The 26,242-nt window shown below is 41.7% G+C and overlaps 1 protein-coding gene across 4 annotated transcripts in view; it reads left to right on the top strand.

The window, feature by feature from the left end:
* The window catches only part of Kit (KIT proto-oncogene, receptor tyrosine kinase), a 75,116-nt gene that overhangs the window by 19,828 nt on the left and 29,046 nt on the right, over positions 1-26,242 (top strand). For 2 of the 4 annotated variants that reach the window (XM_026385661.2, XM_026385653.1), the window contains exons 2-5: positions 13,322-13,591; positions 16,453-16,734; positions 17,823-17,959; positions 22,887-23,055. In XM_026385661.2, the coding sequence (XP_026241446.1) occupies positions 13,322-13,591; positions 16,453-16,734; positions 17,823-17,959; positions 22,887-23,055 (858 nt within the window). Of the gene's footprint in view, positions 1-13,321; positions 13,592-16,452; positions 16,735-17,822; positions 17,960-22,883; positions 23,056-26,242 lie in introns of all 4 variants that reach the window. The other 2 variants (XM_077803261.1, XM_077803260.1) reach the window with 1 other exon arrangement.

Genomic DNA, 26,242 nt, shown 5'->3' with positions numbered 1-26,242 from the left:
GAGGGGATTTGCTGCTTCTGTTATCCAGAGCCACAGGTAAACTGTTTTCCTCCTGCAAATTCAAGTTGGCCTGCAGTCAGTGATCAACACGAGAGCGCCTATCTCCAGCCACTGCCTCAGATAAAATGCCTTTCTGAAAGAATTATTGGTACTTTTGTTTTTACTTCCTTTGGTATAAGCCATCCCTGTGGCTGTGAGTTGACAGTTTTGAAAGTGGAAGCAGAAGGAAAAATATTTACTCAGTATGGGATCTAGGGAAGGTCTGATAGGTCCATTAAAAGTGGAATTTTAGAGGAGTAAAATGTACTGTAAAATTCACCTGTTATGATGAAAATTAGCATAATTATCATTGAAGTGAAGTGTCATTCCCAGCGTTTTTTTCAGACATAGAAAATCTGAGAGGCTGTTCCGAAGTGTAGATCATAGTTGAAGATGGGGTTTAAATAATGCCTCAGGGAAATAAATGATCTAGTTGTCAGGATGAATGAAAAATGCAATATGACAGACACGTGCAGTGGAATATTATTCAGCCTTCAACAGGAAAAAAGTTCTGACACATGATACACATGGATGAACCTTGATGACATTGTACTGAATTAAAATAAGTGAGATACACACAACAAATAGCGAAATGATTCCATTTATATGAGGTACCAAGAGAAATTGAATTCATGGGGACAAATGGTAACCAGGGGTAAGAGGGACAGTAGGAGTTGGGCATAGTGTTTCTATGCCCAACTAATTGGGATGATGAAATGTCGTGGGAATGAATGACAGCGATGGTGACACATCACTGTGACTGCACTTATTGCCACTCAACTGCACACTTAGCAAATGGTTAAGATAGATATATTTTGCCATAATAAATTTATCAAGTGCCCCATTGCCATAGGTGTGTGTATAAATGCATTTTTATATGTATACACCCCTATACGTGTATATGTGTAAATATTATCCAGTTCCTCAGTTAGTAATGTTTCATTTGATAGCGTTAGAATTTGATGCCATAGAATTAGAAAAGTTTAGAGTGACCACTTTTTTATTTTCTAAAGTTTCCCCCTCCCCAGTCTGCAGGGATTGGCATTTTGCAATTTAGATTTTCCATAGGAGGGAAGGGTTGGTGGATTAGTCCATCAGCATTTGAACGCCCTGCACCTGCCTCTGCCTCTGCCTGGGCCCAGGACGGTGCTAACTGCAGTGCCCCGCGGGGTGCCCGCCAGGATAGAGTTGGCGGCAGCCCAGATGGTGAGGATGTGCTTGGGGCCAGGCCCCTCCTCTGTCCTTGCAGCAGCTCCCAGGTCAAGCCGCCCTGTGAGTAGTGTGGCTGACCTTTGCCATGTTCTCTGTGAACTGTTCCCTTTTCCTTTGTTCTTCGTTGTTCTTTAAGTTAAGGAAGTTAATGTTGAAAGAAGGGAATGTCCTACCCCCACCCTAAGCTTCTCCAGGGTGAGGGCCTTGTTCTGGTGTTTATTGGAGGCTAGCCCTCAGCGCCTTATCTAGTGCACATTTCAATAAGTGCTTTCCAGAACTCCAAACACGGAAATCGACATATTTACCCCAGAGCTGTCCTGGACCATCAGGAAAAACCCACTGGAAATGAGAAAGTTCCTCCTTTCTGCTCAAGGATGTATCCCCACACATTGTGCTGGTCCAATTCAGACCTTATCTGACTCCCCAAAGGCGGACTTGGTAATGGCCAAGGGAGATTTCCTCTCTTGAGGTATTTTTATCTAAGATCAGGAAAGGAAGTCTGCTTCCGTCAACCCTGGGTTGTATTTTTCTTAGGATGAGTGAGCAGCGAATATATGAGGTAGTCCCGTGAAAGCCTTCAGTGCTGGTAAGCTGAGCATATCTAGAAGAAATTCTACAAAATAATTAGCTAAGAGGAACTCTTTTTTGAGTGTGGAATGATGCGGGCATCTTCCCGGATAGTATTGACTTTAGAAATTGGAAGAGCCAAGGACCAAATTCCATATGGAGGCCCTTATTTTATGTTCAAACAGTAATTTGACAAAGTAGGTGATTAGTTATTTATCTCCTAGAAGAATCACTGCTCTTTATTCTTGCCACAAAACTTTCCTTGTCCTGTCCCCGGATCTTTTTTAAGGGATTTCTTTATCTTGACCCTGTTATGACCTACCTGTTTGCAGGTCTTGCAGTTTTAGAGTTTTTTAGATTATTTTTTTTAGATGAGGAAATGGAGGGGCCTAGAAAACCTAACTGACTTGCCTGAGACTTAGAATCCAGAGCTTTTATTTGTCTCACCAGTAACATGTTTTCCCCTTTGCCTCTTTCACTAAGTATTTGAAAGCAAAAATTGGCAGCTATGCATTTTATCTAAAATATACTGATATATCTTCGTGAAGATCAAACTTAATCATTTTGCTCATGTCCTTCAACCTGAGAAAAGCTTTGACAGATGCCATCACTTAAAAGGCACTTGGTGGAAGCTTGAATCCCTGCGGCCTGGTCCTCCTAGTGAGTTTCCTTAGGAGAGCAGAACATCTGACATCTCTTTGATCTCGGTGGTGTTTTTCGAAAAGCAGAAGCAGCCCAAGGGCATCTTCTTGCAGCCCTGGCCACTGTGAGTTGGAACTCAGTGGAAGGAGTAAGTTGGGGATTCCACTGGGAGGGTGTTCCCAGCTTGGCCTTGTTGAGGAATCCAAGTGGAGACATATTTTATAGTAGAGAATGAGGTCACTCGATTGCCCAGGGACTATAAAATTAACAACCAGAAAAGCAGAAATGGTAAATGCTACAGGAAAGGTAGGAGCAGGTGATTTATGAGTTCTGGGTTTTGTTCACGTGGTGAAGGCAGAAAACGGGGGCTGATGTGGGCCCTGAGAAGGAAGCAGCTCTCACTCGCAGAGGCAGGAAGGGCCCAAACCACGGGTGGCCCGCTGAAAGCCCACACAGAGAGGGTCAGAAGGTGGGGTGGGGTGGGGTGGGGTAGGGTGGCAAACCCTGACCTTGCCTCTGTTTGCAGGGGGGCATCCCATCTAGCAATTACAAGCCTGGGAACCCACTTCCTCAAATATCCTTTGGAATGGGAGACCACAGGCGACGGGCTGGAGCCTTAGTTCCAAAAGACGGTCCAACAGAAGGGAAGGGACACATAAAATAGTGTTTTCTCCATACCTTCAGTGCCTTTTGGCACAAAATGAAAAATGCATCCCACAGCTCCTGGGGTCAGGCAGCAGCCCAGGAGCGGCAGGTCAGCTCAGGATCCTTCTCCTTGAGTCACTTGTGTCTGTCCCTGCCTGACTTCCTTCTTTCTTCTTTCTTCTCCCAGCCACCTGCCTCTCTGGATCCTCATCTTCCCAACTCTTTCGGAACCCAGCAGGAGGACCCAGTGTCTTCTGTCTTTCCACCCCACCAGCCACTGTCCCTCATAGTCACTGGCTCCCAAGAATTCTCCCTTCTCCTTCCCCCTCCCCAGACGTTGGCCCCTGAAGTTCCTGCTGCCCCAGGTCCAGGCTCTCCTCCCATCTCCCTCTGCAGGACCAGGCCTTGAGCTCAGAGATGCTGGTTTGCTCATCACGGTCAGGCTAGGATGCCAGCATTTGTATCTAGGCTCTGCTGGTGACTTGCAGTATGCCCCCAGGGCTGGGAATGAGAGGTGGCAGTTGAGTGACTCCCCCTGCTTGTTATCATCAGTGGCCAGTCCTGCACAGGGAAGACTTGGGGGCTGGTTCTCTGTCCTTGTCTGCTTCCTCACGTGCTGCCATGTCCTCTGAAGTTCCAGTGGCCATCTCAAAGGCCCTCTGTACCATCTTCTGTGGCCTGTACTGGTTCTTCTTTATCAGCTGGATCAGTGTCATTTTCTCCCTACTGCAGCCGCCTTGGGCCCGGCCACTTCCTTCTGTGCCACCTCTGTTCCTTGTACTCTCCATTCCCTCTTTGGGTGATGCCCGGACACCTCAGGGGACTACCCACTATGTGCCAGTAAGACTCCAGAGTATATCTGTGCCTCCAGCCTCTCCCTACCCCAAATTTCCAGAACCTTCTAGCTGCCACCCATGGATCCCAGTGCCCCTACATATGTTTTTCCTGGTCTAATCCCTTGGCCCCACCTCCCATATCATGGAAGCCACAAACTGTTGTGCCTTCCCCCTCCTTGCTCCTCACTGCTCAGGCCGGTCCTCCCGCAGGCCCCTCCTGTAAAGACTTCCTACCTACCTTGCTGTCCCCGCCATCACTGGCTTATGCTCTCATCTTCTAGCGGACCATGTCCCCAGTCCAGTTCCCAGAACTGTCGGGGCAGGCTCAGCACTGTACCATGGTCCAGGAGGCCCAGCGGTGGTCCCGCCTCCCTCGCAGCTGAAACTCTCTGGTTTTGTGACTGCTCAGCTCCCACTTCACTAGTTCTTCTGTGACCTTTGCTCTTGTGTCCCTCCTGGTCTAATAAGCCTCTCTCCTACCCTCAGTCTGGCCAGGGAGGGCTCTTCAGTTGGAGTTCTAGGACGACTTTTCAGGCCCTTCTTCCCCTGCCTACCCACGTAGTTTCCCAGCTAGGTTCTCCTTAGTGTAGATGATTTTTTGACTTATGATGGGGCTGTGTCCTGATAAATCCATCCCAAGTTGAAAATATTGGCAGTCACAAGTGCATTTAAAGCACAGAACCTACTAAACCTCCTTGCTTAGCCTGGCCTACCTTAAGTGTGCCCAGAACACTGCATGGACTTACGGGTGGCTGAAGTCATCTAACAAACATCTAACAAAGCCTATTTGGTAATATAGTACAGAAGACCTCCTGTGGCTGAGTCCACCCAAGAGAATAACCAGTGACTGGCTAGTCTGGGGAAAGATAAAAAATCTGAAGCGTGGTTTCTACTGCACCATCCTCAAGTTGAAAAATTGGAAGCTGCACCAACCTAAATCTGAATGTTTGTACTCCGGCTTGGTTTTTGACAAGTGTTTCATTGTATGGTAATTACCTAGTGGTCTGTCTCCCCACTGGGCTTTGTATTCCTAGCCCCTGGCCCCTCCCAGGCTAAAAGGCAGGGCTCAGATACCACTTCATCAACCAAGATGTCTCAGAAGCCGTTGGCTTTGTTCCTAACCCAGCTTTGTTTGCCATTAATTACTGACCCCTGAAACTTGGCTTTATTTGGTTTTGTTTCTTCATTCTTGAGATCTCTTGTGAATTGGTTTATCATCTTTAGACCAACCTTGAAATATACTTAAGGAGCTGCTTTCTTAAAAACCATGCTGCAGAGAAGCCTTTTGTGAATTTCAAACCTACTTTCAAATGGTTGATTATTTTACAAAAGAGTGTCTCACCATTCCTGGAAATCTTAAACTGGCTCAGATATTGAAATGGATTTTGTACAATCACTAAATATGCTGTACCTGATAGGGTACTATGACCTGGCATGCAGAGAGAAAATTTCTTTAATTTTGCAAAGTTAAATAGAAATTTGCATTGTACAAAGGAATTATGTTTTCAGGTCTCGGAGTTCAGTTCAACACTTGAAAGACAGATTATATCAGTTCCTTATTATTTATCTCATGTAAAAACCTACAAAGATTCTAACGATGAGTTCTTCCCAGATAAGTCTGTTAGTCTCTGTATTTACTGGATTAAAGATAGACTCCAACACTCTCTTATCCAGAAAGTCCTTTGGAAATGGCAGAATGGTGAATCCAAGTGCGATGCCCTTGGGGTATTCCTGAATTTGTGTGATGATGTCCCAGGAGGTCATAGTTGTAAGGTAGTTCAATTTCTGAGGTGGGGTGGTGGTGGTCAGGGGTGTGTCCTAGGGATTGAACTCAGGGTCACTCAACCACCAAGCCACATGTCCCCAGCCTTGTCTATTTAGATACAGGGTCTCACTGAGTTGCTTAGCACCTCTCCATTGCTGAGGCTGGCTTTTAACTTGCAATCCTCCTGTCTCAACCTCCTGATCCACTGGGATTTTTTTTGTTTGTTTGTTTGTTTCAAAGTGCATGTTCCTCCACCTGAAAGTACATTTGATTTTACCTTCTTTGTACGAACTGTAAAACGATAGAGGAGATTACTTAAAATGATTTGCCACTGAGTGAAATTGGCCTTCAAGAGAGCTCATGAGCTAACAGCCTAGATTGGAGAAGCGGTGTGAGCAGGATGAAGTCCCCCGTGAGTCAGCCCTCCTTCCTGTCTGCGCCTTCCCACTCCCTGGACTGTGGTCATCCCTCTGCTGTGTGTTGACTGAGCAGGTTCTGTATTCCTGGCACTCTTGAGGCATCGTGTTTCACAGGCAGACCTTACTTTAGATTCTGGAAGTTCACCCATGAGGGGCTGGAGCTAGGGGTCCTCAGGACCCTGGTTTTTCTTGAATCACTGCACGCCTTCTTACTTGGAGAATTCTGCCTTTGCCTCTCCTCGAATACACATGCAACCACCCATATAGTCTCCCCGTCTCAGCTCTCTGGGCCTCACCCTGTGGAGCCTCTCACGGTCCCTCTAGCAGCAGGATGGCCGCCTCCCTTGAGCCCTGTGATGTGTTCACTCCCCTCTGCATATTTCTGTTTCATTGTCTGACTCCTGCCCAGCACCTCTGCATATTTCTATTTCATTGCATTGTCTGTCTCCTGCCCAGGGCTGTGGAGTCCCTATCAGCATGGAGTTCCAATTATGCAACTGGTGTATGTTGCAGGAAAAACTGGAACGGCTAAGGAGCAGACCTCTCCTCAGTGGAATGTGGTCAGTTCTGGCCCCTCCTCCCCAGGCATGCTGTCCTTCAGCTTGCAGGGATGCTGTCCTGCAAGAGCATTTTTGAGGACTTGGGTGGACTTCACTGAGTTCCTGTTCCCCCTTCCCAGTGTTATTCTATTTCCACTATCATCTCTTGTAAGTAACACCTCCAGGGTGTGGTGGAAGTTACTAGGATCCTTCCATCTTGGTTTTCACCCACTGTATTCCCATGGGGATATAAAAGTGTGTCAGAAGCCGTGCGACACACATCATTAGCTTTTATTTTTATTGTGAATTGTGGTTAAACAGTACATGAACTGAGGAGTAGTTTGAACATCAACTTCTCTACCTTGGTCACATAGTTCCTGCTCTACTTCTCTAAAACCCGAACAGGACCCTCTACGTGGGTTTTCTTCCTAGCCATTGTTTGGCCTGGTTCCTTATATTTGTGTCCAAAGGAGGAAAGGTTTTGAAATGACTTCCTTACTTTTAGCCCCAGCTATAAATCCAGGCCTTGCAGCTGTAGACACTTGTGAAGGATGCAAGGACCCGGAAGTGATGGTTAGCATGGCCCACCTCTGCCGGACACCTGGGAGCACCTGTAAGTCACTCCGCTCACTCCGCTCTGTGGGCCCTCTGTTAGTCTGTTAATTGACACATTGCAAAAAATTCAGGTATGCCTTGAATATTTTGTTTTTGTTTAAAAAATGAAAGCTGGACAACTGGTATATCTTTAGGTAAGAGGACCAAACTTTTTTTTTTTTTTTTTTTTTTTTTTTGGAGTTTTGATTGATTGATAGGTTCCAAGAGAGTTCCCAGAGAGTCCCCAGCTGCCATATTCACCATTCGCCATACCCCCAATGCATGATCTGCAATTTCTCTTCCTTTTTTTTTCCTTTTTTTAGTTGTAGCTGGACATAATACCTTTACCTTATTTATTTTCATGCGGTGCTGAGGATCAAACCCAATGCCTCACACATGCTAGGCAAGTGCTATACCACTGAACTACATTCCCAGCCCCAAATCTGAAATTTATTATTCTCGTTTCCTTAAATGTTGTCCTCGTGAGACAGTCTGGATGCAGAGTCTCCCTAGGTTTTTGTGAACTGGAAACCCTTCTCTACGAAGGCTTCACCCACCTTGAACTCAACAGTAGATCTTTTTTAATGGAGCTGCTATTAGAGTCCCTTCTTAGTTATGTATAGGCATACACTTATCTTTCATCAGTTTTTATAATGTGAGCTTTGTACATATGATTTCTACATGATACATCATCAAGCACAATTTCCATAAACAGGTTTGGGATTAAAACCAGGTGACTCAGATGGAGTGAGTGGAAGAGCAGAGATAAGGGTAATCAGCTTGAGCTTTAGGTGCCTTGGGCTCCCCATCAGCCTGATTTAAAAACAAGAGCCACTGGGTCATTCAGCTTAGAGTTAAAAGAGCTGATGCCGCAGGGAAGGGGTGTGACCAGGGAAGGGGTGTGACGTGGTCCCTGCCCTCAAGCACAACCTGGGGAACAATTAGAAGTAATGACTAATTAATTTTTTAAATGATGAGATTTGTAATACCGTTAGGGGGACTCAGGCTCAACTAGAGGTCAGAGTGAGCACGTAAGAGCGAGCCCAGGCGGCTTGTGAAGTTTTAGGCCGTAACTGGACCTTGAATTGTTGAATTTTTAAAAATCGTAGGTTTTTTTTTTTAATTGCGATAAAATACACATAACATAAAATGTGCCATTTTAAATGTCCAGTGACATTAGTTATACTCACAATGTTCTGCAGCCATTACCACTGACTATTTCTAGAACTTTTTCTTTCATCATCCCAGACAGAAATGCCATTCATTAAACTAACTTGGCACCCCCCAACCTCTAGTGGCCTCAAGTCTTTCTTTGTGAGTTATCCTATTCTAGGGTACCCCACATATGCAGAATCATATTCTTTTGGGCCTGACTTAGTTAACTTGGTATAATGATTTCAGTCCTTCTGTGTTATAATACATAGCACATTTCATTCCTTTTTATGGCTCAGTAGTATTCCATATTGCAAGGCTATGCCATATTTTATTTATTCATTCATGTGGCAATGAACAGTTGGGTTGTTTTCACCTTTTGACTATTGTGAATAATACTGTTATGAACATTGGTTTACAAGTATCTGTCTAAGTCCCTGCTTTCAATTCTTTTAGACATGGTTAAATTTTATACCAGTGCCTTATGAAGCTTTGAGCAGAAGATGTGGTGGCGTTTCTTCTACTTTGTATTGTTGGTAAAATCTGATGTCGTTGACTGTTCACTAGTACCTCCTTTGTGGTAGGACTGTCTTTATGCTTTTTGTAAGCAAGTACTGTCTTTTTGGCTCAGTACTTAGCAAGGTACCCAGGATAAGTACTTACTGAGTAGCACCTGAATTTCCTAACCTAGTACTCATTAGAGGAGTTGTCCCCCAGAGTGCCGAGTTTTGTCATCTATCATTTTCTTTTTGGTTCATTAATTAACATATGTTCAGGGAACAGAAAACAGTTCTTAATATTGGCTTTAGCCAAACATAATTAAGGAAGTACATTTACTACTGCAAAAAGTCCCAATATAGATAAAACACAATTCAACAAACATTTGTTGACAACTTGCTGTATACCAGAAACACTTCAAAATGTGTCATTTCAGAGCAGTTTCAAAGCTCAGTTGTAATACCTGTTTGAAAGATGTTCCTTTAATCCGTACTCTTTTTTTTTTTTTAACTGTGAGACCATTATAACAACATTCCAGATAGTTTGGAAACGAGAGAATAAGCATTACCCACAGTCCCACACTAGCAAAACTCTCTTTTCATTTTATAATGTGAATCTGAGAATTGAACTAAAAAATCATTTATTTGGAAAAATAAAATCCTGAATGCAGCTGTTGGTCATTAATTTTTAAATAATTTTGTAAAACTGGAAGTAAAACAAGGTACTGGTCTCATTTGCAGGCCTCCGTTTTGCAGTTGCCCGTAACTATTTAATCAATGAAATAAGCCACTCTTCTCTTGGTGGAGCATTGAATTGACATACGACGTCTTTGGGGGACAGGGCAGTGGACTGCTGGCTTCTGTGCAAGGGACCAGGTATTCAGGCACCTGTCCTCCCTTGGGTCTTTTATATGATCAGGGATTGAAGGGGATGCTTTTGTGACTGTGCCAGGGGACAGAGCACAGTTTGGATGCACACTTATGGGCTCCTTGGGCTCAAAGACCTTGCATGGGGCACAGGAGGGTAAGACATGGACGGGCCCCCTGGTGAGCAAAACCCTAACCCAGGACGCGTGATGGAGCCTCCAGAGGAGTGATGGCTAGGATGTGCTGCTGCAGAGGGGAGGCGGCAGGAACCCACTTGGGCCACCACGGGAGCCCTGCACGTAAATAGGAAGTGGGTAAGACCGGACCGATGTGGAGGGGCGATAAGAGGTTCTTTCTAGCATAAATGCGCCTGACATTTGTTGTTTTCTGAGTGCCTGAGACAGAGCCCGGTGTTTTATACTTTAACTTTATAATTGCTGTCCCCACTTTGCAGATGAGGAAACTGAGGCAGAATTCAGTAACCCACCCGCAAATGGCACATGCAGTAGTGGCACTGCCAGGGTGCATGTCTAGACATGCTTTGATTCAGTCTGTTAGAATGTTCCACATGGTTATTGGTACTTATTGAAAACTTCCCAGCCCTGTTTGCACACTTCCTTGATTGTCCTAAGAACTCTATGAAATGAGGATATTTTCATTTTCCTGTGTGTGCCAGGCATGGAAACTTGGACACAGAGAGTTCAAATGACCTACCTTAAGTCCCACAGCTAGGACTCCTACCTGGCCCTGGGAAGTCTGGAGAGGCCAGCAGTCTTTTTTTGGTTAATAAATGAATCATGTTTCTGTGAGCCTGTAACATGGACTCATGAAGAGTTTGAACGGATGGAAATACATGGCAGTGTACATCCTTTTGGAATTTTTGGATCAAATTTACTACCACGAGCGTATTGACGTAGAGCTCCTTCTTTTTAAAAAGGGATGATTAATTGAAGTAATAGCATCTGCCTTTATTGCTGCCTCCATTTTTCCTTCTTCACTCCTCTGTACTTGCAGACACCCAGCATCCTTAGCCTGGCTGCCCTGTTCGGACATGGGGCCCACCAGTGGTCTCCCCTGTGGCACCTCATGTTGTTTGTGCTTAATAACATCTGATGATTTATAATCAACCTTATTGTCACCCTCCCCAAACCATGGTGGCTTGGGAGCCTTTTGATGGGGGTGTCCTCTGCTTAACACAGTGGGGCTACGGTTGTGCCTCTGGGTCAAGTATTTGTCCGCATAATCAAGAGGAGTCAGACTGGTCATCTGAACACACACCTGCGGAAACCGTTCCCGGCCTTTCTGTTGGTGTGTGCTGTCCCCGCTCTTTGCAGGTGTGAGTAGGTCTCCTGTTTCCTTTACCTTCCAGCTCCTTTGGCCACAGCCTGGTCTACTTTTGCAGCTTTTCAGCCCTGGAGCCAAGAGACATTCCCACTCAACTCCAGTGGTGCTCTTGCATTTCTTATGGTCTCTTTGTAACCAAGTCAAGGTGTTGTTTTCCATTTCCTGTGACCTTGCTGTGGCATCTGCCCTGGAGCCCCCAGCTCTGAAGCTCTCTGATGTGTCACTGTCTTTGCCACTTCTCTGGGGCCTCTCTTTCCTTCCTTTTGAAAAATCTCTCGTGACTCTTTCCCACTCTCTTGGCTGGTAGAGCCCTGCAAGACTGGCGCTGGGTTTTTTGTTTTCCCCCCTTTGATGATCTGGTACTGTCAGGGGTTTTTAACTTCACAGGGCCTCTCTGTGCCATGACCATCTGAACTCCAGGTGAACCTCAGGTCGGAAGCCACTCTCTGCTGAGAAGCCCCTGCATGCACCAGTTGGCAGGTGCGAGAGGCGCCTGCTCTCCCGTCCCAGTCCCCATCCGATCATGTCCCTGTCTCCCACCCTTGCTGTCCTGGACTTGCTGCCTACAGAAGGAAATGAAAGCCCCTAGGGAGCTCTGTGTGGTATTGGCCCACCTCACCCAGGGACCTTTTCTTCTGCACCTGTCACCTAGGTCGTCCATGACAAGCTATAACAACATGTTCTTCCTCTGGTTGCTTCTCCTCCTCTTATTCTCGTCTCCGTCAGCAGGTTCTCGTTGCTGTCACCTGCACACCAGCACCTCTCACTCCTTCCTTGGATCTGGTCATTTCTCTGGTGTCTTGCTGTGCGTGCCACTTTTCAGTGAAAAACTGATGTTCCAAGTACTATTCCCAGGTGTGCAGGGCTGGGTGTGCAGGTTGACCTGGTCTCATATTTGGCCTTGCCCCTCACCCTCTCCACAGGAACCCTGTTTTGCAGCCAGGCTGGTTTCATTATAGTCTGAAAGGCCTCATGTGCCAACCTCAGTGCCAGCCAGCTCCTCCTCCTCCTTGCCTCCCCTTGATAGGCACTGATACAGTCAGGGCCCAGCCTGCCTCTTACTTTGTCTTCATCTTTTTATTTTTTGGTACCAGGGATTGAACCCAGGGACATTTAACCACTGAGCCACATCCTCAGCCCCTCCTGCCCCACTTTTCCTCACCCCTTTTTTGGGTGTCTTATTTAGAGACAGGGTCTCTCTGAGTAGCTTAGGGCCTTACCTAGTTCCTGGGGCTGGCTTCGAACTCACAAACCTCCTGTCTCAGCCTCACAAGCTGCTGGGATTCTAGGTGTGCACCACTGCACCCAGCCTTCGTCTTCATCTTAAAGCTTGAACTTGTAGCCGTATTTTACTTATTCTGGCACATAAGCGGTTTGTTCTTTAAGCTCTGGAATGTGTGTGGAGACCACGAGTCACAATGACATGTACTTTCCCCAGCCCTAACACGACGCTTTTGCAGATCCTCATGAACAGACCTTTGAATACATAGATGCCTGCACGAGTAAATGAATTGTCTACTGTAAACGTTCTCAGGTTCAAGTTTCGTATTTGGAGTCTGAAGTTTGCGTCTTTATTAAACTAGATACGCTGGCTTCCTGTCGAGGAAACCTGTCTAGACATTTAGGTTGATCAGGTTGAAACCCAGCTTCTGCCGCAACTGTCTGACCTTAAAAATGGGATTCTCGTTTTCTGCCTTGAGATTCTGAATAGTTCTCCTTTTAATGAATGTTGCCATGTAAGGAAAATTATATAGAAATAACTGAATTCACAAGGCCTGAAGGACTAAGGATGTCATTGTCATGTACGTTCTGCCAAAAGCATGATCTACTGGTGGCTTTTCATTACGGTAGCGTGAGACTTTGTTTTTGTGGTCTCTAACCCAACTGTCCGCTCCATGACGATGGCCCATAATCAGAATAGAAACCTGACCCGCTGGCGTATTTAACCCAAGAAGGCTGTGACATCTAGCAAGCTTGGAACACCAAATGTGACCCTTAGGATTAATTGAGGGTTGCAGAAAATAACTTTCTAGATGAACTTTAGAAACTCTCTAGACAGAACTCTCTTCCTAGCCATAAATAGCCAGCAGCTTTGTCCTATTTTTATTGTAGAGAGCACAGAATATGGAACTCGGCACAGGAAGAAATGTTTTATTTCGCCAAGGAAGATCATACTCAACATGATTCTTATTTTTCTTGGCAGGCTCTTCCCAACCATCTGTGAGTCCAGAGGAACCGTCTCCACCATCCATCGATCCAGCACAATCAGAGTTAATAGTCAGGGCTGGCGACCAGCTCCGGCTGGTATGCACGGATCCAGACTTTGTCAAATGGACCTTCGAGACCCTGGATAAGAGGAGTGAGAGTAGGCATAATGAATGGGTCAGGGAGAAAGCCGAGGCCGCGGACACCGGCAGATACACCTGCACCAACCGAGGAGGCCTGAGCAGCTCCATTTATGTGTTTGTTAAAGGTAAATGCCTGACCGCAGGGAACTTAACATCCTGTTCTTAATTTCTGATGGCATAAATGACTAACCCAAATTTAGAAATATATCTATTTTTCCTAGGACTGGGGATTGAACCAGGAGTGATCTACCATTGAGTTATAAAATTAACTTAGCACCCCCCCCCCCCAAAACTTTTTTATTTTATTTTCGATTTTGAGGGTCCCTGGAGTGGCCTGGAATTTGCAAACCTCCTGTCTTAGCCTCCCGAGTTGGGAGTGAGATTAGGTCTGAACCACTGCACCTTGGTATGTGTCAGATTATGCTGGCTGGGTCTAGAAAACCTAAAACAAGTGGATAATTTTTTTTCTTCTTTTTTTTCTTTTTGCTGGTTTCTCCCATTTCTTGGTACATAGTGGCTTTGAGTGTGACCCCAGCTGGAGGTCTGCAAGGCTGTGATACTCTTCTTAATGAGATTGTTTAGTCCATTTGTCCCGGTGCTCCAAGTAAACCCTGAGAATAAATTATGCCCTTTGGGAAAGCTACATTTTAATGCCTTCAGATACGAGATACTCCCATTTAGCAAAAACACTTTGGGGAACCAAAGGCCTCTAAGGGCCTAAACAAACCAGCACTTCAAAAGATTTGGCTCTCTCTTAGAGAATAAATGTCGGAAAAACAACTTGGACAGCTAACATCCCTTGTCTGTCATAGATTCTTTGTAAGTCTGTTCCTTTAAAAAAATTACATGGTCTTAGCAAAAGGAAAAGAAAGGTGATGGTTGGATTTCTCTACCTCATTTCCTATAAAGAATTCAGTGGTGCGTCTATTTGTGCTTTTGCCATCTTGTTAAGAGTAGGTTAGCTGGGCAGGGCTGTATCTTTTGGCTGATATAAACACAGATTTATGGAAAGTTTGAGACAAATTCAAGTTACAGGAGGAGAAATGAAGTCCTGGGTCTGGTCTTGGGCATACCAAAACTGGGACTGTCATTAAAAACAGGCCTGAGGGACAAGGCCTTCTCCATGATATTGTGGATAAACAGTGGCTCCATTTATCATGATGGGCAGTCTGAGCTACCCGAAGAGTCTATTTCCTCACTGCAGTATTTGAGTAAGATTACCAGTTCTGTCTTCCTTGGGGAATTGTTAGAATTGTTCAAATGCTAGCATGCTCTATCAAGGGTTAATAAAGCTGACTTGGAAGATTGCTATGAAATTGACTGTGTCTCAGCTTAGTTTATCAGCTGTCCTCTCCTGAGTGGGTAGCTGAGAAGAACTGTCCACTGATAAGCCAGAGCTAAGCTTCAGGGTACGGTTCCATAATTGTTGAGCCAGTCCACGTGACCTTTGAAAAGGTGCTCGTAATTTCCAGGTGATAATGAAGCATCGTTCCTACTTATTAACAGGACGAGTAGACAACTGGATATACGAGGAAATGCTGAATTAGCCAAATCACTCACCCACCTCACACAACTTTCTTTACAGGAAAGTCATCTTCCATAACTTGGAACTGCCTTTAATTACAGATTGAAGGTGATTGGATCCTCCAGTAATCTATGTCATAGCAGTGAAGAAAAGTGGGGCATGGTTGGAGGAGCTAGAGGCTGATGACTGAGAAACAGTAGGGAGAAAAACAACCAGCTGCAGTTTCTTCAGATCATAGTGTGACCATGACATTCTTTGAATAATTTTCTTTTCAAAGTTAAATGATAAAATAGAACTCTATTTCAGCGATATCAGATTAATTTTTGTGGGACACCTGGTGTCCAGATGTAAAGGACATCTTGAAAAACCAATTTTTAATGTAATCTGTTGACCCACCCATTTATCTGCATTTTCATCACAGAGTACAGGGTGGCCTGGGATTGTGTCCACAGAGTATACAGGATAGTCTCTGCTTATGTGAGGTCCCTGTCGGTTGGAATCCTTCCCTGACTCTGCCCCATGTTGTGACAGAATGATTAACAGTGTTCCCTTCTGCTCACAAATGTCCTGGCCTGGGCAGTAAAGTATCTCAGTGACAGTCCTGCAACTCATAAGCTCTACATGTGCATTTGAAATTATTTACCTTCTACATTTCTTTTGAGAAATATGAATATTGAGGCCCATGTGTTATTTGGACTGCCCAGCCTGCCCAGAGTTCTCTAGAATCTCTTCAGGAGGTGGACCATTCTGAAGCCTTGCCGTTCTGGAGAACCTTTTCCTGCCCCTAGCTGGAATTACGTGACTGACCTATTGACTGCTGCTCCTCAGGCTATTACCTTGTTCTTTTCTTACAACTGTTGTAATAGAATATTCTCAGGATTTTAAGAACTCAGATTTTGGGATCTATCACTCTTGGCTTTGAGTTCTGCCCAGTAGTTTCCAGGGTATATCACTCGAGGAGTCTTGCTATTGGGAGACCTGAGTCTTCTTATCCAAATGGAGATAATGATACAGGTTGAGTCAACCTTATCTGGAAATTTGAAATCCTAAATTCTCTGAAATACGAACCTTTCTGAGATTCAAAGGGACACGCAAAAATTTTTGTATTTTGAATTAGGGATGCTCAACTGGTAAAGTCTTTGCTCAGATTTCAAAAATCTAAAAATCTCTGAAATCTGAAACACTCCTGGACTGAAGCATTTTGGATAAGGGGTACTCAGCCTGTTGTACTCATCAGAGACATTTTGAAGACTGATGATGAGTGTAGTGGTCCAACCTTGGTGCCTGACATTTGAAAAGTCCATAGGATCATTGAAATCAATTTTGCTCCTTTGCACAGAAAGAGGCATTTGGATCACTAAGAATTGCTGTCACAAAAAAAGCAACATTTTAAATCTTTTAAGAATGTTTTCAGTGTCTGGGACCAGCCATTCAAACTACTAATTTTTGGTATGTTTATAGATCCTGATAAGCTTTTCCTCGTCGGCCTTCCCCTGTATGGGAAAGAAGACAATGATACGCTGGTCCGCTGTCCTGTGACGGACCCAGAAGTGACCAGTTATTCCCTCATGGAATGTGAAGGGAAACCTCTCCCCAAGGACCTGACATTTGTCCCTGACCCCAAGGCTGGCATCACAATCAGGAACGTGAAACGCACCTACCATCGGCTCTGTTTCCGCTGCGCTGCCATCTGGAAGGGCAAGTTGGTGCAGTCAGATAGGTTGATCCTGAAAGTGAGGGCAGGTATGGGCATCATCTTTCCAATTTTCTAGGCACTTGAGAATCTGTTCACCTGAGGTTGGCTTCTGTCTTTTCACTGTGCACCTAAGCATAGGTGATCAGGACATGGGCCCTTCATTAGGTCCCCTAGCTTCCAATTAATGTCAGCTCTCACCATGGCAGCCCTAAGCGACTCATTTTTTGACATTTTCTAGTTGAGATGGGGAGTCTGCCGTAGATTGGCACATAGACCACATTGGGATGGTCATTAAACCTACTGGCTTAGGTCATCCCCAAGATACATAATTGCATCAAGTGTTCACACCAAGAGAAACCCAGTAGGAAACTTTAATTATGCTGTTTGAAAAGATTAACCTTGCAATGATTCATTCTTTAATTTACTATTGACATGTGAATCGACTTTGTCTTTAGCCGATTAATTTTAATACATTTCCAAACTATTCCAGATCTGAGAAGGAAAGCATTAATTGACTCTGGACCTTGTTATTATTGTGGCATTATGTAGAATATTTCAGAAGCCAGAAGATAATCTAGGTTTTGTACGTGAGATTATCTAATTCAACACCAGTTGGCATTCAGCTGTTAAGTCATTTTTATTAATGCTTTTGAAAAAGTACGCTCTTTGAAATGAAGGGAAGTTTGATTATTTAAAACCTGTGGTTTTCAGAAGCAAGCAAGGTATTGTTTGTATAATGAATGGAAAAGATGCTGTTTGGTTAAAAGAATAAAATTCCTTGTAAGTCCCATCCCCTGAAATCATCAAGATTGTCTGAGATGGAGAGCAAAACTGCTGTACAATGGGGCGGGTGGGGATAGGGGGTAGGGGGGTGGAGTGCTCCTGTTTTGAAAAAGCATTTTCTAGAATCTCATATTAGGCATACTATTCTACTCAATAGTAATTAATTTATTTGAAGGATATATGATATAATTGCTGATGTCCTCAAATAGGCAAATAATATAAGTAGGTGAGTACCATACTTTAAGTTATAACAAAGGAAACTGTGCACATTTGAGGGGGAAAAAAAGGGAAGTTAAAATTTCATGCCAAAATAGAATGACTGATTTGAGGGCCATATTTCTTTTTATTCCAGCCATCAAAGCTATTCCAGTTGTGTCTGTGTCCAAAACAAACTATCTTCTTAGGGAAGGGGAAGAATTTTCAGTGACATGCACAATTAAAGATGTGTCCACATCCGTGGGCTCAATGTGGTTGAAGGACAACAGTCTGGTGAGTGAATTGTTCCATTCATTCATCTCAACATGTTGTTCTGCATGGGAGTCTTTAAGGTTTTTTTTATTTGTTTGTTTTTTTTAAGAGTGTCCTGGGCGGGACTCCACTGGCATGCTTAGCTGCTTAGCTGGTATGTTCAGATGCTTATCTGCCCTTTATGTACTTCTGCATATACATTTATTATTAGTGACAAGTAACTGTCATGTTGTAAATTTATTGGGCGAGAACGTCAGCATCATATTATTAATGCTGTTTCTTTGAATGACTTCAGTAGGGAAAGTTTTTTTAGAAAAGGAGTGGTCAGCTTCATCAATACCTTGCTTTAAAGCTATTGTATTATGCAGGCCAGATTACTTAAAGTAGAAGGGGTTGCTAATGTTTCCCTTCCATACTTACAAAGAGTAAATGGTCTCAAATATGAACCAGAAAGCGCTTTCTTCCCCTACAAAATGGCCTAATCACTGGAGAGCCAGGTTTCTTTTTGTATGGATCTGATTTCCTCCTTTGAGGCTGATTACCTGAGATTAAGTTGCTAATGGTTTTCTATTTGTTTTAGTTGCTATTAATAAAATGGTTCTCTTTAATCCAAAACATTTGGACATGGTTAGGTTCTCATTCATTTAACAGATATTGAATGTCGGAAACTGTGTTAGGTATCTTACAAATTTTAGCCAGGTTTTTGTTTGTTTGTTTGTTTTATTTGCTGCTTTTTTTTTTTTTTTTTTTTTTTTTTTGTAGTGCTGGGATTGAACCCAGGTCCTCCTGCATGCTAGGCAAGGTCTTTCTTCCTGAGCCACATCTCCAGCCAAGATATTTAAAGCTGTTTCCTCCCCCGCCCCCCATTCCTAAACACTCATATTACTAATAAGGCTTTCAACTGTCTTAATTTCCCTAATATTTTACTTTTAAAATCCTCACTGATCAGATTTTCAGTAGCTGTTTCTTTCTTTCTTTTGAGTAACCTTGGCCATCTAGTTAACTAGCTATCACAGTGGTTTCTCTTCATTACACATGTCTGCGTTAGATTAAAAAAGAAATACTACATTTTATTCCTCTCTCTCCCCCCTCCTCCTCATGCCTTATTTTCAACATTGGCAATTTCATGCCTGTTTAAAGAATTCTTTGCCAAAAACATAACCATGGTAATTAGCACAGTGCAGACTTTCTGATGGTATTCATGTAGACCTGTGATAGATATCTTGCTCAATGAAGCCTGCCATTGACCTGGACAATGGATTGTATTAGAGACTTATTCTTTCAAGCCAGTGGCTCAGAGAGAAACAAGTTTTAGTTTTCATATCACATAATGTAATAAAAGCAATAGCTTATATATGGATTTTTGGCTAACTTTACGGAACACAATCCCATATTAATTGGCTTTCTATAATCCTTGATGTCAGATGAGAGAACAATTTAGACTGTTTTGTATGTGCATTTGAGCCTCTATAACTTGAAAATTAGCCTTTTTGAGATGAGAAATTAAATTGCCCCAGGCGGTTTTGTTCAGAACCATTTTTCCCAGGAGTCCTGCATGCCATTCCCAATTAATCCACTGGCGTTGGTAGATAAGCCTTCAGTGTTGGGAGCTCCTTGGGGAAATCCCAGGGTGTACCTCCAAGGGTTAAAGAAAACCAAATCACATGCAAACAATATGTAATGTGTGACTTGCAGATGGGGCTCCTGGCTGTCTGCCAAGGTTCACCCGTGAATCTTTGATTGATATCCTCTGGCTTAATTTGGAATGCTGTTAGCACTATCAAATTATTCCAAAAATCTATAATATTTGATCCTGACCTTTTAGAATTAAGTTTATCTCACAGTGAAATTTAGGATAAAATGACTTTTTAAAGTTGCTGAGATTATTTGTTTGAGCATAAGAGAGTCTTGGAGTTCCTTCAACATTTGTTCAGCTTGGTAACCTTCCAAACTCTAGCATTTTTACTTGCTTTCAATTCTGAGCTTGACTGTATCCTAAATTATGATCTCTGGGTTGAATGTGGAAGTTGCAAGTTATCCCATCCGCATTGACCCATCCAGAGTTGCTGGTTGGCTTCCTCCTGTGGACTCTGACGCCCTTGAAAGAAACAGATGGAAGATTTTTTTCAATCTAGAACTTAGTATGTTCAGTCTAGAACTATCTGTGTTACTCTGCTTTTGGAGAAGAGCAATCTGAAGAACAATAGCTTGAGAAAGGCATTTGTAAGCTTGGCTTCACTTGGCTGTGATCTGATTGAGTGGAATGGCCAAAATTCTGCCAATGATTAGGATAAATTCTTAGAAGGGGTGATTTCAGATCTACACAGCGTTCTAAACTGGAAAGGCCTTTAAAGATAAATTTGTTTCTTCACACCCCTTTGGAACAACTGCTAGGCCTAGGATTGGTGGTGTCTTTGACTTGCCCAGGAGCTCACACTTAGTTAACAACAAAGCACGTTTCTCTTCTTTCCGTTCACCTTAAAAACAGTCCATTTTTATGTGTCCTAAATATTAATGTAAAACAAATTTCCAAATTGGGCTGGAGGTGTGGTCCTGCCTAGCATGTGGAAGGCCCTGGGTTTAATATTTGCATTGAAAATAAAATTCAAAAATATAATTAAAAACAAGAAAGAATCATAATCCCATGTTTGTAGATTTCAGTGTTGTGTAATAAAAATGTATTATGAGCTTCATATAATTCCAAATTTTCTAGTAGGTATATTACAGAAAGAAAAAAAAAGTTAAAATTCATTTTAATCAAAATGTCTTATTTGACCCAGTGAATCCAAAATGTTATCATTTCATCCTATAATTAACATAAAGGTTATTAATAAGATATTTTGCATTTTTTATTATACTCGGTTTTCAAAATCTGGGATATGTGTCACACACACACACACACAGAGCATAACTCAGTTTTGACTACCACATTACAAGTGTGCAGTGGTTACAAGTGGCTAGTCTTTAAAATGTAATATAGCCCATTTTTTTTATATTACTTTTGTCTCTTCCTCCATGCATATGTATTGTCATATGGCTGCAGTTTTAAAGTACATCCAAATTGTGATTTTTCAAGTAATATAAACATGTATCTTTAAAAAAATTTTTTTAAATATTTGTTTTTATAAATACACAAAGTTAATCTAACAAATATCTCATACCCCCTTCTCAGACTTAATGAATGTCACATTTTCTTTGTTATAATTCTTTTCACATTTTCCAAAGTTTTCTTTTTAAGTTTTCTTTAAGGTGGACACAATATTTTTATTTTACATTTATGTGGTGCTGAGGATCGAACCCAGCGCCTCGTGCATGCTAGGCGAAGCACTCTACCTCTGAGCCACAACTCTAGCCCACAAAGTTTCAATTAAAGACCTCTTTGTGCATCCTAGTAGATCCTCATTTTTTACATAGTCATAATTTTTATTGTTATCCATACCTGATAGGTCATTTAGGTTCTTTTGAGTTTTAACTGCAGTCAGCATCTTGGAGCTTTTGGCATCTGTTGTTATTTCCTTGAAATAAATTTGCTAGAGTTTTCCAAGGAGGACTGCCAGGCTGTTTTCTGAAGGACTGTTCTGACTTACAGCACTGTCCAGTGTTCTATTAGGGTTGCCACAGTCTGGCCAAGGAATCACCCTTGATTTCATTCCATGTCAATATCAACTCTTGTTTCTTTTCTTTTTTTTTTTAATATATTTTTTAGTTGTAAATGTATCTTTCATTTTATTTATTTATTTGTTTATATGTGGTGCTGAGGATTGAACCCAGGGCCTCACACACATGCCAGGCAAGTGCTTTACCACTGAGCTACAACTCCAGCCCCGGTTGTTTGTATTTTCATTGTGATAGGAATGTGTGTGCACTTTACAGAAAATTTGGAAGATTAGTAGTGGACACATTTTTTTTTTTTTTGGTACAGGGATTGAACCCAAGCATGCTTAACTACTGAGCAACACCCCCATCCCTTTTTAATATTTTATCTAGAGACAGGGTCTGTCTGAATTGCTTAGGGCCTCACTAAGTTGCTGAAGAAGTTGGCTTTGAACTCTTGATTTTCCTGCCTCAGCCTCTGAGCTGCTGGGATTACAGGTGCTCACTACCGCACCTGGCAATAGTTGACTCTTTTTAATCTTTTCAAGGAATTGCTCTAGTTTGTACTATGGTTTTTTCATGCTATTTTAAATGCATGCAATCTCTCCTTGTCTGTAGACAAATAAGAGTTGAGATGATAAGACCACGAGGGTAGATTCACAGCCCTTTCTCTTCAGTTTCTGCTTAAATACTCCAGCGTGGTATTCATATGTCTTATGTTTCTCAGAACTCTTTCTTGTACAAGAACTGTGGGATGGGGACTGGGGATGTGGCTCAAGTGATAGCGCGCTCGCCTAGCATGCATGAAGCACTGGGTTCGATTCTCAGCACCACATAAAAATAAAGATTAAAACTAAAAAAATAAAAAAAACAAAACAAAACTGTGGGATGAGTTTTCAAGTTAGTTGTCCACATTTTGATCCTATTTTTTTCTGCAGATAATAAATGTTAATAAACTAGAACATTACTAATGCGAATGTGTTTTCTTTCAATCATTGGAATATAGCACAGGAAATGTTAATATGACATACGTGTGCTGACTCATTATAATATATCAGTATTCTGTAATATTTCTTATATGGTAACTTTTAAAATATAATACTGCAGGGAATTTGAAATGAATTTTCATGTTTCTTTCCAATCATTAATAATGACTATCTTTCAATATAACCCTGTAAGATGTGAAGAGTTCCAATGACAGTCTTGTCATGATGCTTTATTATTCCTACTTAAGTAGTGTATAATGAATGCTAATATGGAGAAGTTAATTGCTGCTATTTTTAATTTAGGAAGATCCTGAATATAAATTATATGGTAATCTTTGATTTTTTTCCCCCCCTTCTGAAACCAGCAGACTAAAGCACAGGTAAAACGTAATAGCTGGCATCAGGGTGACTTCAATTATGAACGTCAGGAAACGTTGACTATCAGCTCAGCAAGAGTTAATGATTCTGGAGTGTTCATGTGTTATGCCAATAATACTTTTGGATCAGCAAATGTCACAACAACCTTGAAAGTTGTAGGTAAATATCTCTATGGGAATGTATAAATTACTGGCAATAGTGAAAGAAGAAATTACTAGATAGTTTCCTTTTTATGTAAATGAAATTCTAAGAACAGATTCTTAGAATTTTATTATCACTGAATGAATGAATGAATGAATAATCTCCCTGTCGCCTCTTACAACTACAACACAAATGAATTCCACCAGTTTCACAGAAGAAAAGTCTGTCTCTGAAGTTTAAACCTGTCATTCCCTGTAACCACCCACTCTCCCTTTCCCGGCAAAGTACACGTTGAGCTTTTTCTAAAATCCTAGTCTTTGCTGCATGACTTGAGTTTGGAAACGGTTGTAGGTTTTTTAATTTTTATTGGGAAGGACAAATGCTTAGAGGCTGGAGTATTTCTCTGAGTCTTTCAGTAGCTTTCCTGTGCCCGTCATTGTGATCATTTGTGGTGCATCCAGAGTTGGGCACCTCCTGCCTGGTGCTCCCCGTCACCTCCCTCTGTCAGCAACCTTGAAGGTGATGGATGGCATAAGCCTTCAGGAAGGAGGCCCACTGGGGCGTGGGGCATTGGTTCTAGAGAATCAACTAGAAGAGGGTCATCTGCCCTGACCCCATCTTATCTGGTATGCGCAGTTGGTTCAGCTTTATCTTCCCTGCTCTAGAAATCCCACTCAGCTTGTTTTCTAAACATCTCTTTACAGAGAGCAAAGTGTAGTAAGTTACTTGAAGTTGCTTGATGTTTTGGGGGCTGGGGGGTGTAACTCAGTGGTAGAGCACTTGCCCAGCATCCTGAAGGCCCCGAGTTCTATCCTAGCACACACCCCTCCCCCCTCACCAGAGTTGATTTATTGAGAACAATAATAATTATCTTAATGTAATCATATTCCTAGTGCTTGGCTTTAATTAAATACTTGTGGGGTGGTGGAATTCATCATCATGAGCAATATTGAAATGATGTAATATTTGTTTACATGTCTCTCCCCCTCCCCCAATTTCTTCAGTAATTTATGTTGCAGTGACTGATTTCTGATTCACCCCATAGTGATCTCACCAAAATTTGGGGGTTTCCGCCCATGTTCTAATGGACGGTATCTCACCAGAATGAATACAGAGAAGTTACGTCTTGCAATTATAGAGTTAGCACACAGAAAGTATACCAGTTTGTCCCTAAATGTGATTGTGAACCATTTATTAATTTGAATAGAAAGCTGTGCTTTTAAAATATTAAACTCCATAAGCACTAATTTGCTAAGTTGATTAGGGAGCATGTTGATATATCAGCTTCAGCTCGAGAAAGCAATTAGTAAGGAGGTTTTGAGCATATTGTTGTATGTAATCGGATTTTAAAAATCCATTCATCAATTTCCAAGAATTATAAATGTGTGACTGGAAAGACTTGTGGCTATGAAATCTGACTCTGGTTTTGTATTGTTTCGGGAGGGGGTCAGGATGGAAGGGGAACAGGAAAAGACAGAGAAGTAAATTTTTAGCAATTGAAAATAGGATTCGGATCCAACATGGAAAGGTAGAGAGAAGGTGGCTTTGGGACCATCCTGATTTTCCCAAATTGTATAGAGTGAAGTTATACATGATGTTACAGGGATACAAATAATGTGGATATGATATAGATACATATAAAATAGATATAGATAATAAAAAAGTTACTATTATGAAGCATATCAACATACCCATAATCCCACCTAGTGATGGTTTTTTATTTTCATTTTGTGGCTAGAGAAACTTGAATCTGACCTGATTTTCAGTTGAGGGCTGTACTACTTAACTTTCTAATGCACCCTGCTTCAGTTCCACCTACATTTTCTCTTCTAAGAAACACAGCCACTAACTCCCACACTGGAAAGGAGAAGCAGAAGTAGGTTTCATGGAAGTATCAGATGTAGAATTTATACTTGATTAAATATTCAAGTATCACCAACTTCTTAATGCATAAGTACTTGAAAACGATCATACTTGATGTTATAACAATTCAGATGGAGTTCTTTGATTCTTTTTGTTACAGCAACCAAGGTAAAGTTTTAATAATTTTTACATTTTGTGGATTTGAAGCTGTTTCACTGTATTGAGCAAACTGGACTACAGAAAGCTCAAGAAGACTAAGTATTTTCTATACGGTCATTGTGAAAGAAATAATTTCAGTGCAAATATTGTCTGAAATATCTGAATATTTTGCATTGTGTACAGTTTTTGAATGTATGACCTTGAGAACCTGAAATTTTAATGTAACATGCATATGATGAATATTTTAGTCCCTTAAAATTAACCTTAATTGGCTTACAGAATGAATGGCAAGGTATCATTTATGATTTAATAATGAAATGGGGTCAGGGTTTCCATCATTCTCCAGTTTTTATTTGGATAATTTTTCATTCTCACCTGAAAGATCCTTTTTAAATTGGTAAAATGGACAAAGAAGATTTTGACTGTGTTTTTTTTTTTTTTTTTTTTTTAAATTCTGAAATTGTAAGAAATTAAAGAGCAGTAAAAATGACAATGCCAGCCTCGTGGATCTCAATATTATTTACCCAGATAGCACCAAAATTAATGAGTAATTTTAAATTGTATAATTAAATAAATAGAAGAATAAAATTAAATCTCCATCATCCTATTAACTTGTTAGAACTACTTGTAAGATTTTGTTAAACTGATAATATTTTTGTACATAAAAATTCCAATAATGACATACAATTTTACTTATATTCTCACAAAATAAAAGTGGGTATGCTGTAGTAAAAAGAGGTAGACCTGACTTCTCTCAGACCTGTGTTCAAACCCAGTCTCTGCTGCAGAGCTCTTAAGCCAAATGTAAATCATCTATTTCATCTAATAATTAGAGGTCATCATCAACTTTGTCTATAAGCTAGATACCAAATCTATATATTTTTTTCATCTATAGAGATTTCAGCTCTTTCATTATTATATTTAAACATCATGATTGTTAAGTAGAATGTATGCTAAAGTGCTTAAGGTAGCCCTTGGCATATAGTAAACAGTCCATAAATAGTGGCTATAAAAATAATATGGACAATTATTTTATTGCTCTTTTTCAAGTTCTATTTTTTTTTCTTATATAGCCATTTCTAGGGCTGCGTTATTTAACCAGTTTTCTATTTTTGTCATCTCAAAATTATTATGACTAGTATCAACAGCCCTGCTTTTGTGTCTGTCTGTCTCCCTCACTCTA

The sequence above is a fragment of the Urocitellus parryii genome, chromosome 10, assembly GCF_045843805.1.
Source record: "Urocitellus parryii isolate mUroPar1 chromosome 10, mUroPar1.hap1, whole genome shotgun sequence".
Taxonomy (NCBI): Eukaryota; Metazoa; Chordata; class Mammalia; order Rodentia; family Sciuridae; genus Urocitellus; species Urocitellus parryii.
Note: the sequence above shows the minus strand (reverse complement) of the source record. Positions and strands in the feature narration are given on the sequence as shown.